The sequence below is a fragment of the Lutjanus erythropterus genome, chromosome 6 (genome assembly GCF_056507025.1).
Source record: "Lutjanus erythropterus isolate fLutEry1 chromosome 6, fLutEry1.hap2, whole genome shotgun sequence".
NCBI classification, from domain to species: domain Eukaryota; kingdom Metazoa; phylum Chordata; class Actinopteri; order Lutjaniformes; family Lutjanidae; genus Lutjanus; species Lutjanus erythropterus.
The window spans coordinates 42,689,200-42,702,873 of NC_139322.1; the positions used below are offsets into that span (position 1 = coordinate 42,689,200).

The 13,674-nt window shown below is 37.5% G+C and overlaps 1 protein-coding gene across 2 annotated transcripts in view; it reads left to right on the plus strand.

Annotated features, from left to right (window-relative positions):
- The first annotated feature begins 9,844 nt into the window (after positions 1-9,844).
- Positions 9,845-13,674, plus strand: part of LOC146326241 (immunoglobulin superfamily member 21-like) — a 47,261-nt gene continuing 43,431 nt past the window's right edge. For both annotated transcript variants that reach the window (XM_084722002.1, XM_084722003.1), the window contains exon 1: positions 9,845-9,982. In XM_084722002.1, coding sequence (XP_084578128.1) covers positions 9,919-9,982 — 64 coding nt within the window. In that variant the 5' untranslated portion in view covers positions 9,845-9,918. The remainder of the gene's footprint in view (positions 9,983-13,674) is intronic.

The window sequence follows — 13,674 nt, forward strand, 5'->3', positions numbered from 1 at the left end:
TGTGTTTGAAAATGAGCGCTGTTTCACAGACTCCTTCTCAAGAGCAGGGGCTGAGGGAGGTGGGCTGCCCAACTCTGATTTGAGGGCTTTAATCTGTTTCTTTGTGTTTTTTTTTTGTTGTTGTTTTTGTTTTTTGTTTTAATATAACTCTCATGATGTAGAGTCTCCCCAGTTGTTGACTCTATGTCAGCTATGGTCCCTCAATCCTCAGGATGACATTTAAAAACTAAACTAATCACAGTATGTCAAAATCAACACCAGCACTAATGTGTTTCTGTAATATCATTTAGTTTACAGTTCCAAAAACATGTTTAACTGTTCAGTACCTCTCTAAACTGAATCAACGTTTCACACTGGGCCCACCACATCATGGCAAACTTTCAGGACTGGATTTACTAAGGCTTTTGAGCTAAGGGTTTTCAGGGACAGATGTGATGCACAGATGTGATTTGATCCAGAAACACGGCATGCATCAGACAGACTGGACTCTTGTAATTCCATATGCATTTGAAAGAATACAGCAACATTTAGGAAAATATTATTATTCTCCTTTTCCTGAGTGAGATGTGAATGTCATTATCATGTGTGATAAGCGTGTTTAGTGTGGAGTTGGACTCAGTTACATGCTGGAACTATTTTTTGACAATCAGCCGCCTGGTGCAGTGGCTGTGTCCTGAAGTCTTGTCCTCATTTTGAGGCTTGCACCACCATTGTGTCTGTACAGAGACCAAGTCTGCGTTATGACCAAAGACACTGCACGCAAGTGCTGGACAGATGGGTAAACTGCTGTTGGTCAAGAAATAGTCCCAGTATGTAACTCCACCAAAACAAACAAACAAACAAAAAAGAATTAGCCACAGACTTAACATGTCAGTTTGTGTGCAGATTAAAAAAATCAGATACAATGTGGTGAACTTAAAGGAAGTGTGTCTCCCTACCTCTGGACTTTATGCTAAGCTAGGCTAACAACAGCAAATGTTTGCTGTGCCAAAGTGTCAAAAGTCAAACCGTGTTGTAAATGATGTGTGCAGTTACTGAAGGATGGATTATTTTCCATGTTCCAGGATTTCAAACAGTTCCCGAACATCCTCAAGGAAACTGAAAAGAAGGAAAGGTGTTTATATCACTATAAAACATTCAGTGTTCTGCTTGTTGCCAGTTCTATTGAAGCTTATGGATGATGCGTGGAGAAGCACACTGAAACCTGCATGTGTACGTTGTATGAGCTTTGATGAAGAAATGCCTCTAAAACACTAAAAACACACACTTGAGAGAATAACATACTGACTGATTTTTCTGGTGTCTGTATTTGTTTATTTGCTGTTGGTCTCCAAATAACATGGTTGACATTGCATCTGATGCCAAAGTCTGGAGCAGAAAATACTGGTCAATGATGTAATGTCCTCTCCTTCTTTTTTTAGATTCCATGAACCAGATGTAAAATACACCAATATTGTTTTGCAAATTTAAAATGATCATATTTTAACAAAGATTATCATACATACAGAAACAACCTGGGAAGGGGCAAGGATACTATACCAAATGGCAAAACTATGCAATGTGCACCATATTACGGGGAGGCTCTGTCATCTGAACAAGACGGCAACAGTTCAACTCATTACACAGAATCAGTCACAGCTCATCACACAATCACTACTTCTGTTCTTACCCATCAGAATAAAGGTGTCACTGCTTGATCAGTGTGCTGCAAGCCACATCAACATGCAACAAGGTTTCGTAGCAGGTTTGTGGAAATGTCAAAATGATCATACTTTCATATGGTACAAATACAATAATTATGGTACATCTGGCCACGCTGCCGTGAACATATTCAAGGAAGCTATAAACTTAACTAAAATATTTTGCTGTTATTGAGCTGACACGAGTGTTTTAAAGGTGCATTTCATCTGATTTGTATGTTAATTCAATTATTTATTTGCATGCAACTTATGTTAATGTTATGCTAAATTTATAACAGACTGGAGCCTCTTATGCATATGTGATTGAAGTCGGTAGCAGACTAACAAATTAGCTGTGATAATACCCTAACTAAATGAACTCTGAGCCTGTTAGCTAACATAAGGTACACTTTTTGATTTGGTGAGCAGGCATTTGGTTGATGAACCACAGCAGGGGCCCCAGACAGATGGGATTACAGCACAGGTGTTGATATCATCACAAAGAGATGGCTTTTATAATTATGGCGCATTATTTTTATGATGACCGGTCTTATTGTTATACGTTTTTCTGACTGCTATGAAATGTCTGATTTTCTTTTCTTTGTTTTGAAATGTATTATTTGAATATGTGATATTACCATAACACTAGCTAACATTAGCTGTGCCGATCATGTAGAGCAGCCTCCAGATCCAGCAAAAAAGGAACAAATTTTCAAGGGCATTTTTTTTTCTTTTTTTGATAGTGACAGCTGAAGATATGACAGGAAAAGAGGTAGAGAGAGAGAGAGGGATGTTGCGTTGCAGGCAGGAGTCGAACCAGCAGCTGCTGCAGAGGACTGATAGCCTCAGTACATGGGGCACATGTTCTGACAAGTGAGCTACAGAGGCATCATGGAACAAATTATAAAAATAATTAGTACATATCTTAAACTTAGTATTTTCAAGGGACACTTTACTGTCATGTTTTTTCAATTTGCCATGGTCAGTATTTTAATTTGACTTACCATGAGTCCAGTACAGGTCTGTAATCATATTTAAATGCTATTTTGAGACCAACAGCAAACAAACAAAAGTGCACATTTGGAGAAAAAATTGTGTTCTTTCATTTGATGGCAGCATTTCTTCATCAAAGATCATAGATAAGTTGAGGTTCTCCATGTATCTCCCATAAGCTGCCAAAGTCAGGCACCAAGCGGAGCATTAGAACGTTGCTATTATGACATAATGATCCTTCCTTAAACATCCTGTTTTGCTGCCATGTAGCAGTCAAATTTTTCATGATGAAATGTGGTGGAGTGCTGACCTGGAAGCAGTGATTCCTAACAACACAGTGGAGTGCTGACACCACGTGTCAAACTAAAAGCCCGCAGGCAGAGTGTTTTCATACTGTCCACAACGCTCTGCACAGTGATCCCCCTTGAACCAACTGGGTGGGACGGTGTTACACAACAGCAGAACGAGTGGTCCCCTGTGCAAGATGTTGCCATGGTTACCCATTTACAAAAACAGTGTTCTGACAACAATCACTCTCACTTACACAGTTTAGAAAGAACAGCAGTCAAAGTACAGGCAGGTGAAAATAGGATGAAAGAAACTAGAAATAAGTGTTAAAATGGTTATTTTCCAAAAGCAGATTCCCAGAGGAGCACACCACCCAACCCCTCTACTGTCTGTAACATCAGGAGAGATGTGGACCTTTAGATACCACAGGTGTGTGAGGGAATTCCACAGAGGTACTTTATTATTCTTTGATTAGTTCCACAGAACAGTGTTTCCCAAAGCTTTTTTTCTGGCAACCAACTCTTTAAAAACGACAAACCATCGTGACACAAATCAAAACTGAAATATCAGAAAATGGTGAAAAATTAATCCTGCCTCAATCTTGTCAACTGAAAAATAAGTCCAAACATGAAAACATCTGTGCGTTCCACCTGTTTTCAGGTTTGGATGCATTTTTCAACTAGTGATCAATCTGGCAACAATTTTCCGACTAATCGATTAGTTTTTTGTTCCAAAAATTTCAGAAAATGTTGATCGAAGTCCAAGATGATGTCCTCAAATGTCTTGTTTTGTGCACAACTCAAAGATACTCAGTTTACTGTCAGAGAGGAGGAAATAAAACAGGAAATATTCACATTTAAGAAGCTGAAATCAGAGAATTTGTCTTAAAAATTTACTCAAACCAGTTAATTGCTTATGAAAATAGTTGATTATTAATTTGATATTTGATTAATAATTGAATAATTGTTGCAGCTCTAGTGTTAACAGGCCATCTCACTGTTTTTATTTCCTCTCATCAGGAAACCAATATAGGACATTTTTAGCCTTGTCCATGAATGAGACACAATAAGTAAGTACATATACTTTATTAAAGGTGAACTGCCGATATAAATTTCTTCCATAATCTAAAAATGTATTTCACGACCCAAATAAAATCCCCTGTGACCTACCAGTGGGTCACGACCCAGTGTTTGGGAATGGCTGCTATAAAATAACTGTCTCTAACCTGGTCATCCCAGTAGTTCTAGTTTAACGTCCCTGACTCAGTACTTTGTTACGATAAACAAGCGTTTCAGTGGAAGACCAACAAAGTATGTACAAAAAAGAGAAAAAACTCAACTAAAACTTAATGATTCATAGCAATTATTTAAAAACTGTATGTGAACTCGGTTATTATAGATCATCACTTATTTTTAGTGTCTATGTTTAAAGGTTCAGTGTGTACAATTTAGAGTGATCAGTCAACATAAATGGAATATAACATTGATAAACATGTTCTCACTAGTGTGTAATAACTTGAAAATAAGAATCCTGTGTTTTTGGCCTGAACAGACAAACCAAACACTGGCTCTAGAAATGGCCACTGTAGTTTCTCCTACACCCTGTGAAGGGGAGGGTGAGGGTTTTAATTTACAACCTGACTGCTAGATGCCACTAAATGCTGCAAATTGGTCTTTTAAATCTACCACAGCGGTTATCATTTATTACAATTTGCTCCTGTTGGTCTGTTTTGTACCACGGAGCATACGAGATATCCTCCTCTCTAAAGCTTCAGTTTATCTTCTGTAAAGCTGTGAAGAAATCAAATGTTGCTCTAACAGGCAAGTAGTTCTTTCAGTCACAAAGTACACAAATATAAATATGTTTGTATTATAAATTGTATTTAATTTGTTTTAAAATGGTGTAATATTTGCATATTAAAATTGAGCATTTGTGATTATCAAACACTTTATCTCAAGAAAGACTTGTGTCTTCATGTCTCTGTCTGCATGTATTTACACTTTTATTAAGGTGTTATAGTTATTTCACTTTTTTCATATTTGTAAAAGAACTGTAAGCGTGTTTTGTCTTTAATCAGAGCTGTGCTGTAGCTGCCATGTACAGAAACTGAATGTAAGTCCTGAGTTTTGCAGAGTTGTCCAGTATCATTGTTCTGTCTCAATCCTAAATGAAGTTACAGTACATGCGTACTGTATGAAGTGTGGAGTTGTTTTCACTGGTCTCCACACCGGTGGAGAGCTCACTGCCTGTCTCCTCCTGACAGGGACTGTGTTGTGCTGCTCTTTGGAGTCTTTGTGTCCTTTTGCATCATTCACAATATATCGTCATCATTTTTTCCTAATTAAAAAAAAATCATATTGTGATCATTTGCAGTATTGCAGCTTGTTGAGGCTACACAGTTTACACACAGCAACACGTGTGGCTGACAGTGACAGTAACGTCACTCCATGGTGGAGGAGTTTGTTCCAAAAACAGGAATGACTTCAGTGGTGTGGAGATGGTTTAGTTATGAAAGATCAAATGTAGAATAAACTAGGGCTGCAACTAGCAATTATTTTCATAGTCGATTAATTAATTAGGTGTTTTCCTATAAAATGTCAAAATGGTGAAAAATGTTGATCGGTGTTTCCCAGAGCCCAAGATGACGTCCTCAAATGTCTTGTTTTGTCCACAACCCAAAGACATTCAGTTTATTGTCAGAGAGGAGCAAAGACACCTGAAAAATAACATATAAGAGAATTTTGACTTTTTTTCTTAGAGAATTACAGATTCATTGATTATCAAAATAGTTGGCAGTTAATTTAATAAGCAGTTAATGATCAATTACCTGATTAATTGTTCCAGCTCTAGAATAAACTAGTGTAATGTGTAAACAGTAAAAAGACAAACAAACTACAAAAGTTCACCTGATTGAGTACGAGGAGAACTTAGAGTTCTAAACCAAAAATATTTTTCAGTATTTACTCATATTGTCAAGAATATTGTCATCACTGTGTACCCTGAAAAAAAACCCTCAGTGAAACCTCCTGCTCCTGTTGGAGCAGAGACTTCTTCTCTGTGTTGTTACAGTGTGTATTCAGTGCAGCGAAGCCTTTCCAGTAGGCCAACATGCTGGTGGTGATGATCATGATATAATGAGATGTCATTATCTGTATCTGTATCTGTGTCTGTGTTCTCACAAACAAAGTGATCCGTCTCTGTATCTGTGTTCAGACAGAAGATCAGAAGTAGGAGTGGTTTATATTGGAGATCACACTCAGTCAGGCAAATGTTTTATTTTATAATCTAATATTCATTGGCAATGCAACTGTTGTGCCTTCAAAGCATCAAAATGTTTTATTATTGGCATATACATAATTAAGAAATATATTTCCACATCCTCATTCTGAGCTTTTAATCTCTCTCTCCCTTTTTATCTTTAACTTAACTAGCTTTTATATGAACTGAAGCCCTCTGCCACCTCCCTTTTAACTCAGGCACACTGAGCAGTAAGAAACTTAATAAATGTTTTAGAAATCAAAAGATTCTGTCAGAAATAGAAAATCTGCAATAAAGATATGCAAGTATATAAAATATCCTATAGTTTAAGGGAATAATCTTGGTGCATTAAATCAGTGATTGATTAAGTTGGATGTTGTGGGACATTTTTTGGAAGAATCAGCCATCTGTGTGTGTCTAAACATCTTCCAACTGTACAGTGTGGCTCTGAGCAGTGGCCTTCATGTATGTATTTAGTCAAGCCATCAACTTACTTTTGAACAACAGCCAAGCAGGCCAGCTACACAGAGAAGAAGTAGCAAACATGGGGTATGGTAATGCACAGCAATGCTGACACAGCCAAATACAGTCTAACACAGCCTGACACAGCCAGGCACTGAACCATGGCCATCTCTGTGTGTGTATGCAGGTGTATGTATGTTTTTAAAAAACACTCATTGAAAAGGCTCAAACCTAAGGGTGGGAGACATAGCCAGCTATGGCCTATGTGGACAGTATTTAGAACACCAGATAGTTGTAGACTGGTTTGTTTGGATTTGAGCCGGAGTGTTAAAAGAAGGAGGAGTCGCCAAAAAGTATTTAAGAAGATGTATTGAGTGTCTTTCATCAGTCTGATCCTCAAGTTTGTTGGTGTTGCTGGCTTGGAGAACACAATGCTTTAAAGCTGACTTTGTTCCTCTGCAGTGAGTTTCATTTTTTGTTACCATTACTGACTCAATAAGACCTTCCAAGACAGAGTTTTTCTACAGTTTTTGATAAGTGTTGTGGCACCAAACCCAGAACATTCTGGCCCACCTCAAGGTTTTTGTCACAACATGGGTGCAACCTTTTTAAACCATGCCAGGTGTCTGAAACCTTTACACTCAAAATAGCCATTTTTGGTTAAAAAAGAAAAAAAAAAAGAAAAAAAAAAACTGTCTGGAGCTGCAACTACTAAAGTCTCTTTTCCCTGAAGACTTTTCCCTTCTTTTTTGGTTTGACATCTGTAGCTGGCTTAATGTGACTCAAGAAGACAACATATAATTGAAAATTAATTGACAAAATATTTTTGGTGTACAGGCTGTATATTTTTACAGTTAAAAATGGTAAAACAAATGGTTGAAACTACTCAACATTTCAAGGCAAGCAACTGCAATAAATTGTTGAGTTTTGAGACCAACAGAAACTTTAAAAAGTTTTGCCAACCTATAATCTTTATTTGAGATAATTTACTTTTCTTCTGTAAATAAACTTGAATCTTTGAGCTTTAGAAATTAAAAAAATAAAATAAAATAAAATAAAATAATGGTTTTAATTGAAAATATTAAACCCTAACCCTAACCTTTTCAAAATTGAAGAATTTTAGTTAAAAAATCTGTTGCCTTTAAGTTTCAGTTTTCTCAACTTTGTTGTTTTTACAGTGTAGACCTACAACAAAGATAAATGAAAATTAAAATGTAAATAAAAAAGGGAGCCATGTGAGGCTCTGAACCTACAGGTTGCAGACCCCCAAATTATGCTGAAGTAATCATGAACCTGACTCTTTCTAAATAATAATGAACAGAATTATCTGTTACCATCACATCATTGGTGCTTTGTAGAATACTGTATTCTGATTCAGATGCATCTCTACTATGGACTGGGAGGGTTAGTCCACACTTTTTTCTCAGGATTGCTCCTTATTTTATTTAAAGGAGCAAAATGTAGCAATTCTGTGTGCACAAATGAGTCCAGTAGTCCACTAAAGAGAGTTGAAGCCATAGACTGTGTATTAAACAGGTTGAAATCCTATTTAACATACAGCCTATGGTTGAAGCGAGTTGTTTCTCCCCACCCTTGGGCAGGAGCTTCGCATTACACGCCAATGCAACGATGAAAATGTTCTGAAAACATCCATTCTGGACTTTGAGTTCAGTGACTGCTGGTTGAAAGATTAGTAATGATTTCTTATACTCATAAACAGACACGCACTCTTTCAGCAAACATTCAGCAATAATTTGATTTCTAATTAACGTTAAAGTAGTTTACAAAAAGTTATTCCAGCCTAGAGTAGGAGGTCAGCGTAGCAGGAGCCTTGATATCAGAGAAGAATTTTAGCATGTTTCCTTGATCTCTGATGACATATCAAGGCAGTGGAGAGATAATAAACTATGATACTTTACTTTACTCTACTACACTCTGGACTCTCTGGCTTTTTGTCTCCCCAAACACTGGTGTGACTCAACCTTGGATGTTGGAACTGGAGTGACATAACAAACTGTTTAAAGTGATGTCCACACAGCTGTGGCACAAATCAGATGACAGTACAGTCTGTCTAAGTGTTCCTTCCTTCATCCCCTGCATCACTCTCTCTCTGTCCATGACATGTACTGTCCTCCAACTCGTCGGATCTGACATCCTCAAGCTGTCCACTAGATGCCCTGGGACCTTTTCCCCTGTCTTCCTCCCACTTCCAGACCATCTCACTTGTCCTGCAGTCACCCCTAGAGGGTATCATGCCATCACTTGTGTGTGTGCGTGTGTGAGTGTGCGATCACTGGACCTGCAGCTTGTCCACAGCTTATCTCACATACTGCTGGACCAGGTTGTTGGTCAGCCTAATTCTTTGTGCACATTCATGACTGTATGCTGGACTCCTTAAAAACCTTGAAACCTTGAACTTTTTTTAATATAAAGTTTTCAGGTCATCCCAGTCTGGTTAAAAAAATATCTCAAAAACACCTTGAGGAAATTTCTCCAAACTTGGTACAAATGTTCACTTGGACTCAAAAATAAACTGATTAAATTTTGGAGGTCAAAAGTGAAGGTCACGCTGACCTCAATAAACACATTTTAGGTTTGTTAGGTCTGTTAGGTTAGTAATTCTATTTTTTAACTGTTCAGTTTTTTACCGAACACTGACTGACTTCTCACTCTTCTTAACTGGCCAAGTTATCAACAACTGCTTCAGTTTGAAATCTTGTTTCAGCTTGGGACAGCATATATGGAGGTCTTGTTAATGTTGGCAGAACATAACAAATGTCGCATTGCAGTAGGTGCTTCACCATCTATTGCTGGGTGGGGACCTGCACTCTTCTATTTTGAGTTCTGAAAACAAAGCAAATACAAACTCAAATATATATTTTTTACATGTGACCCTAATCCTCTTCCATACCGAAGACATATATTGATTTCCCATAAAATGAAAAGTATTCTCGTCAGATGGACTTGGTAGCTGAAATGCTGTGAACCGCTGCAGCTCCTTCATGCTCCTCAGATTGGAGGCAGTATAAAAAGAGAAGCAGAGGTGGAGAAACAAAGAGACAAGCTGAAGAGAGAGTCTGGGGCAGAGAGAGAGCGCTGGTGTAATCCTCTGCCTATAAACGTGAACAGTGGAGTGAGGCAGCCTCAGTGTGAAGGATGGGAGATCAGACGCTGCCATCGTCCTCCTCTCTGATCACAGATGGAGCATCGTTCAGTCTGAGCAGCAGCAGCCAGCAGGATGACTGGTCCTCTCGCCCTCTGCTGCCTCCTCCTCTCTGTTCTCACTGTCAGTCTTGCAGCCGGTAAGTGGACACAAAACATGAGACGCAGCTTCTCCAGAACACCTCTGTGTGAATGAGCTGAAGAGCAGGGCTGTAGAACAGGCTGCAGAAAGCTGTATGGAATATTCAGTACTTTTTGTTTGGAGGTGGCAAAATATGCTTGTGTTTTTGATTTTTTACTTTTGTTCTTTGGGATTATTAACACTATTTCAGTATTTTTGTTTTTGAACCATTGCAGCAGCAGTTATTATATTAGGGTGCATGCCGGTGAAAATTTCAACCTATATTCAGAGTTCACATTTAATTTTATATGTAGTCCTTTAACCTGCCTTATTCTTTCTTGTTCCAAAACAACAAGATGATGAAATGTTGTGACTGCAACGGTAGAGTTATGCAGTCATTTTGGGAAACAGAATCTTTTCGACAGTAATATCTTGATAAGATGCAGCGTTTTGGAATACAGTTTATGATGTGTTCACTTGTGGTTTCTAACTGAAAGCTGTGTGTGTGTGTGTGTGTGTGTGTGTGTGTGTGTGTGTGTGTGTGTGTGTGTGTGTGTGCCAAACCAGTGTTTCTATATTTTTTTAACCCATGTATTACATATCATCTTATTGATCTTTTGGAGAAATAATAATAATAAAGTTTATTTGTAGAGCACTTTTAAAAACCAGGGTTACAAAGTGCTTTACACATAGAACAAAACACTGAAATACACAGTAATGTATGAGTAAACAGGCAGGCATAAGGAGTAAAGGAGAAATGGATGATGAAAAACTAGAAATAAATAAGAATAGAAATAAATACCAAGACTAAAGTACAACAGCAATTTGGGAATTTTGGAAACACTGCTATAGAGTTTCATTGATTTTGTGTCCTTTCCCATCCCACATGGAATTTTTTGTTTTTTTTAACCATGTATTATTAGTAACAAGATACATACTTATCTGTCATAATGTAGTGAAATGAAGTTCTCCTTTAAACATAATCTGACCAATATGATGATAAATATGATCTTTTCTTCAGCTTCCTTTGTCAACTCCATCCTTCTGGATAGCTGACCAGAATTATGTATTGATATACAGAGGCAGCAAAATGTACACATAGAAGTACTGAATCAACATCTTTACTGCAGTAAAAGTGAAAAAGTACAAGCTCTGAAATATATTCAAAGACCAAAATAAAAGTACAAAAAAATGTACTCAAAGTATAAAAGTAAAAAGTTGTCATCAGCAGGACATTTCTATGAGCTGTTTCTGTAGAAAGCTAACTGAAACTCACCTTTTCTCCACACTGGAGTCTCCCTCACTGTTTGTTTTGTCTTGTTACATCTGCCATGTGTACACTTATGGACACACCATGTGTCATTGCTTTGCACATTTAGACTGTAATTAGTCTTGATGTTGCAGATGATGCAAAATAAAAATAATCAGTAATTCCTAAGCCAAAGCTAAAGTAACAAGCCCATAAACAAAGTAAAACAAGTACATTTTTGTGCACATTTGTGTTAAAAGTTGTCAGAAAAATAAATACTCAACTAAAGTTCAGATACCTGAAAAATCTGAAGTATAGTAATGAGGTATTTGTACTTATTTACTTACCAATTTTGTCAATACTGTAAAAAGACAGAATTGTTATATTATTGTTATGTCATCAGACATTAAAACAGTAGGGTCGAACAGAATCCAGGGTTTTGTAGAAACATCCAGTATGGATGATTTCAGTTGAGGACAGCACATTATTGAAGAGGGCCCTGTAAAAGGTTCATCCGGCCCTGGTGAGGTGAATGGAAACCAGTAGCTGCCATGGAAACTCATAAAACATCAGAAGGATTAGAAACATTTGATCTGCTTTGGAAAATATGTAAATGAATGTAAATGAATATTGGCTCCTGTTGATGACAATCTGAGCAAAAGAAAACAGATTTTGTATCACAGGGAATTCAGATGTTTATGCAGCCTGGTGATGTGTCTTCTAGTAAGTTACCTAACACTGTTGGAGATTTTGCCTCTCGGGGATAAAAAGCCCATTGTCTGACTCTGACCCATATTGCTCAAGGTAATCTGTGCTTAAAAATGATTAAATGCTTGTGGCTGTTCAAACCACAAAGTGCATGGATATTAATCCCAAAGCAGAATTCACAGATTTTCTGTCTATGATCTTGGAGGCCTCCGTCTACATTTTGGATTATGAATGAATTTCCCTCCCCTCTGGCAGAAAGCACAGAGCTGAGGCAGTCGGGAGCACTGACACAGTCAACAGAGCCAGTGTGGAGGGGGTGTCCTCAGGGTGCAGCCACTCAGTCTTTTAATAAGATTGACAGACAAACTGCAAAAAGTTACAAAGCATTGTGTAATGATTAAAAAAGTATACATATTACATTTTAAAAAGTATATACATATTATAAATATACTATGCTACTCTGCTGCCATCATTCCAGCATTACAGTTGGGCTTTGGTTTTTCATTTTATTTAATTATAACTGAGGTTTAACTGATTAATCCACATTAAGCCACATTATTTGCTCCAGTTCATTTTCAGTTGGGGATGTTTTGTCATTTTTATCCATCCTGAAAGGGATAGTTCACCCAAAAATGAAAATTCAGTCATTATCTACTCACCCTCATGCTGATTGAGGGTCAGGTTTGTTTTTTTACTCCACAAAACACTGCTGGAGTTTCACAGGAAAACAGTGTTGCATCTCACAAATGATGGAAGAGAATGGTGACCAGTTTTCAAAGGGAAAAACAAAACAAAAAAAACAAAAACAAAAAACAAGCAAACCATGAAATGCCTCCATACTTCTTGTCTGGCATAATTCAAGTGCCCAAATACTGTTCACTAGTGCATGCACTAATCACACCACACATGATGGTGTACATGTGCACATGAACGTGGCTCCAAGCTAAGAATCTACAGTGAAGCCTCAGGCTAAAAACATGGTGTAACTTTTTCAAATTTAACTTGACATGGTGGGGCTTTAGGAGTCTTTGAGGAATTATATGGGGTTATTTTTTCAACAGTTTTTAATATGTCTGGTCACCATTCACTTCCATTGTTTAGGATATAAAAACATTAAAAAAAGGAAAAAAAATATATAAAATGCCTCCATACTGCTTGTCTGGTTTAGATCCTTAGCTTGGAGCCATGTTTATGTGTGCATGTACACTGTTGTGTGTGGTGTACGTTTTTTTCCGTTTGAATACTGGTCACCATTCACTTCCGTTGTTTGGGAAATTCTGCAACATTGTTTTCCAGTGAAACTCTAGCAAAGTTTTGTGAACTAAAAAACTAAACCTGACCTTCATTCACCATGAGGGTGAGCAGATAATGACAGAATTGTCATTTTTGGGTGAACTATCCCTTTAATGGCTCAATGTTTTAATTGCATGATCTTTAAACATTTTCCTGCTTTGTGAACCAAAGTGTTTGATGTCTAAGCCATGCTAAAACCTTTCTTGTTCTTCATTTGGACAAAATATGTCAGTTGCATGTTTATCTGGTCGGTGTAGATTGTGTAGGTGTCAGTGTAGAACTTTTTTGTTCTTTTGTTCTAGATAGAGTTCCTGATGTTTGGGTAGATGAAAGGTGTTTGATATGCAAGTTCTGTTTCATGAAGGTTTTTTTGCCTGAAGTTTGGCAGCTTGTTAGCCAGATGACAGATGTGGTTGCCCTGAATATAGAAATGAACTGTGTGATCAAAGACGGGTATTAAC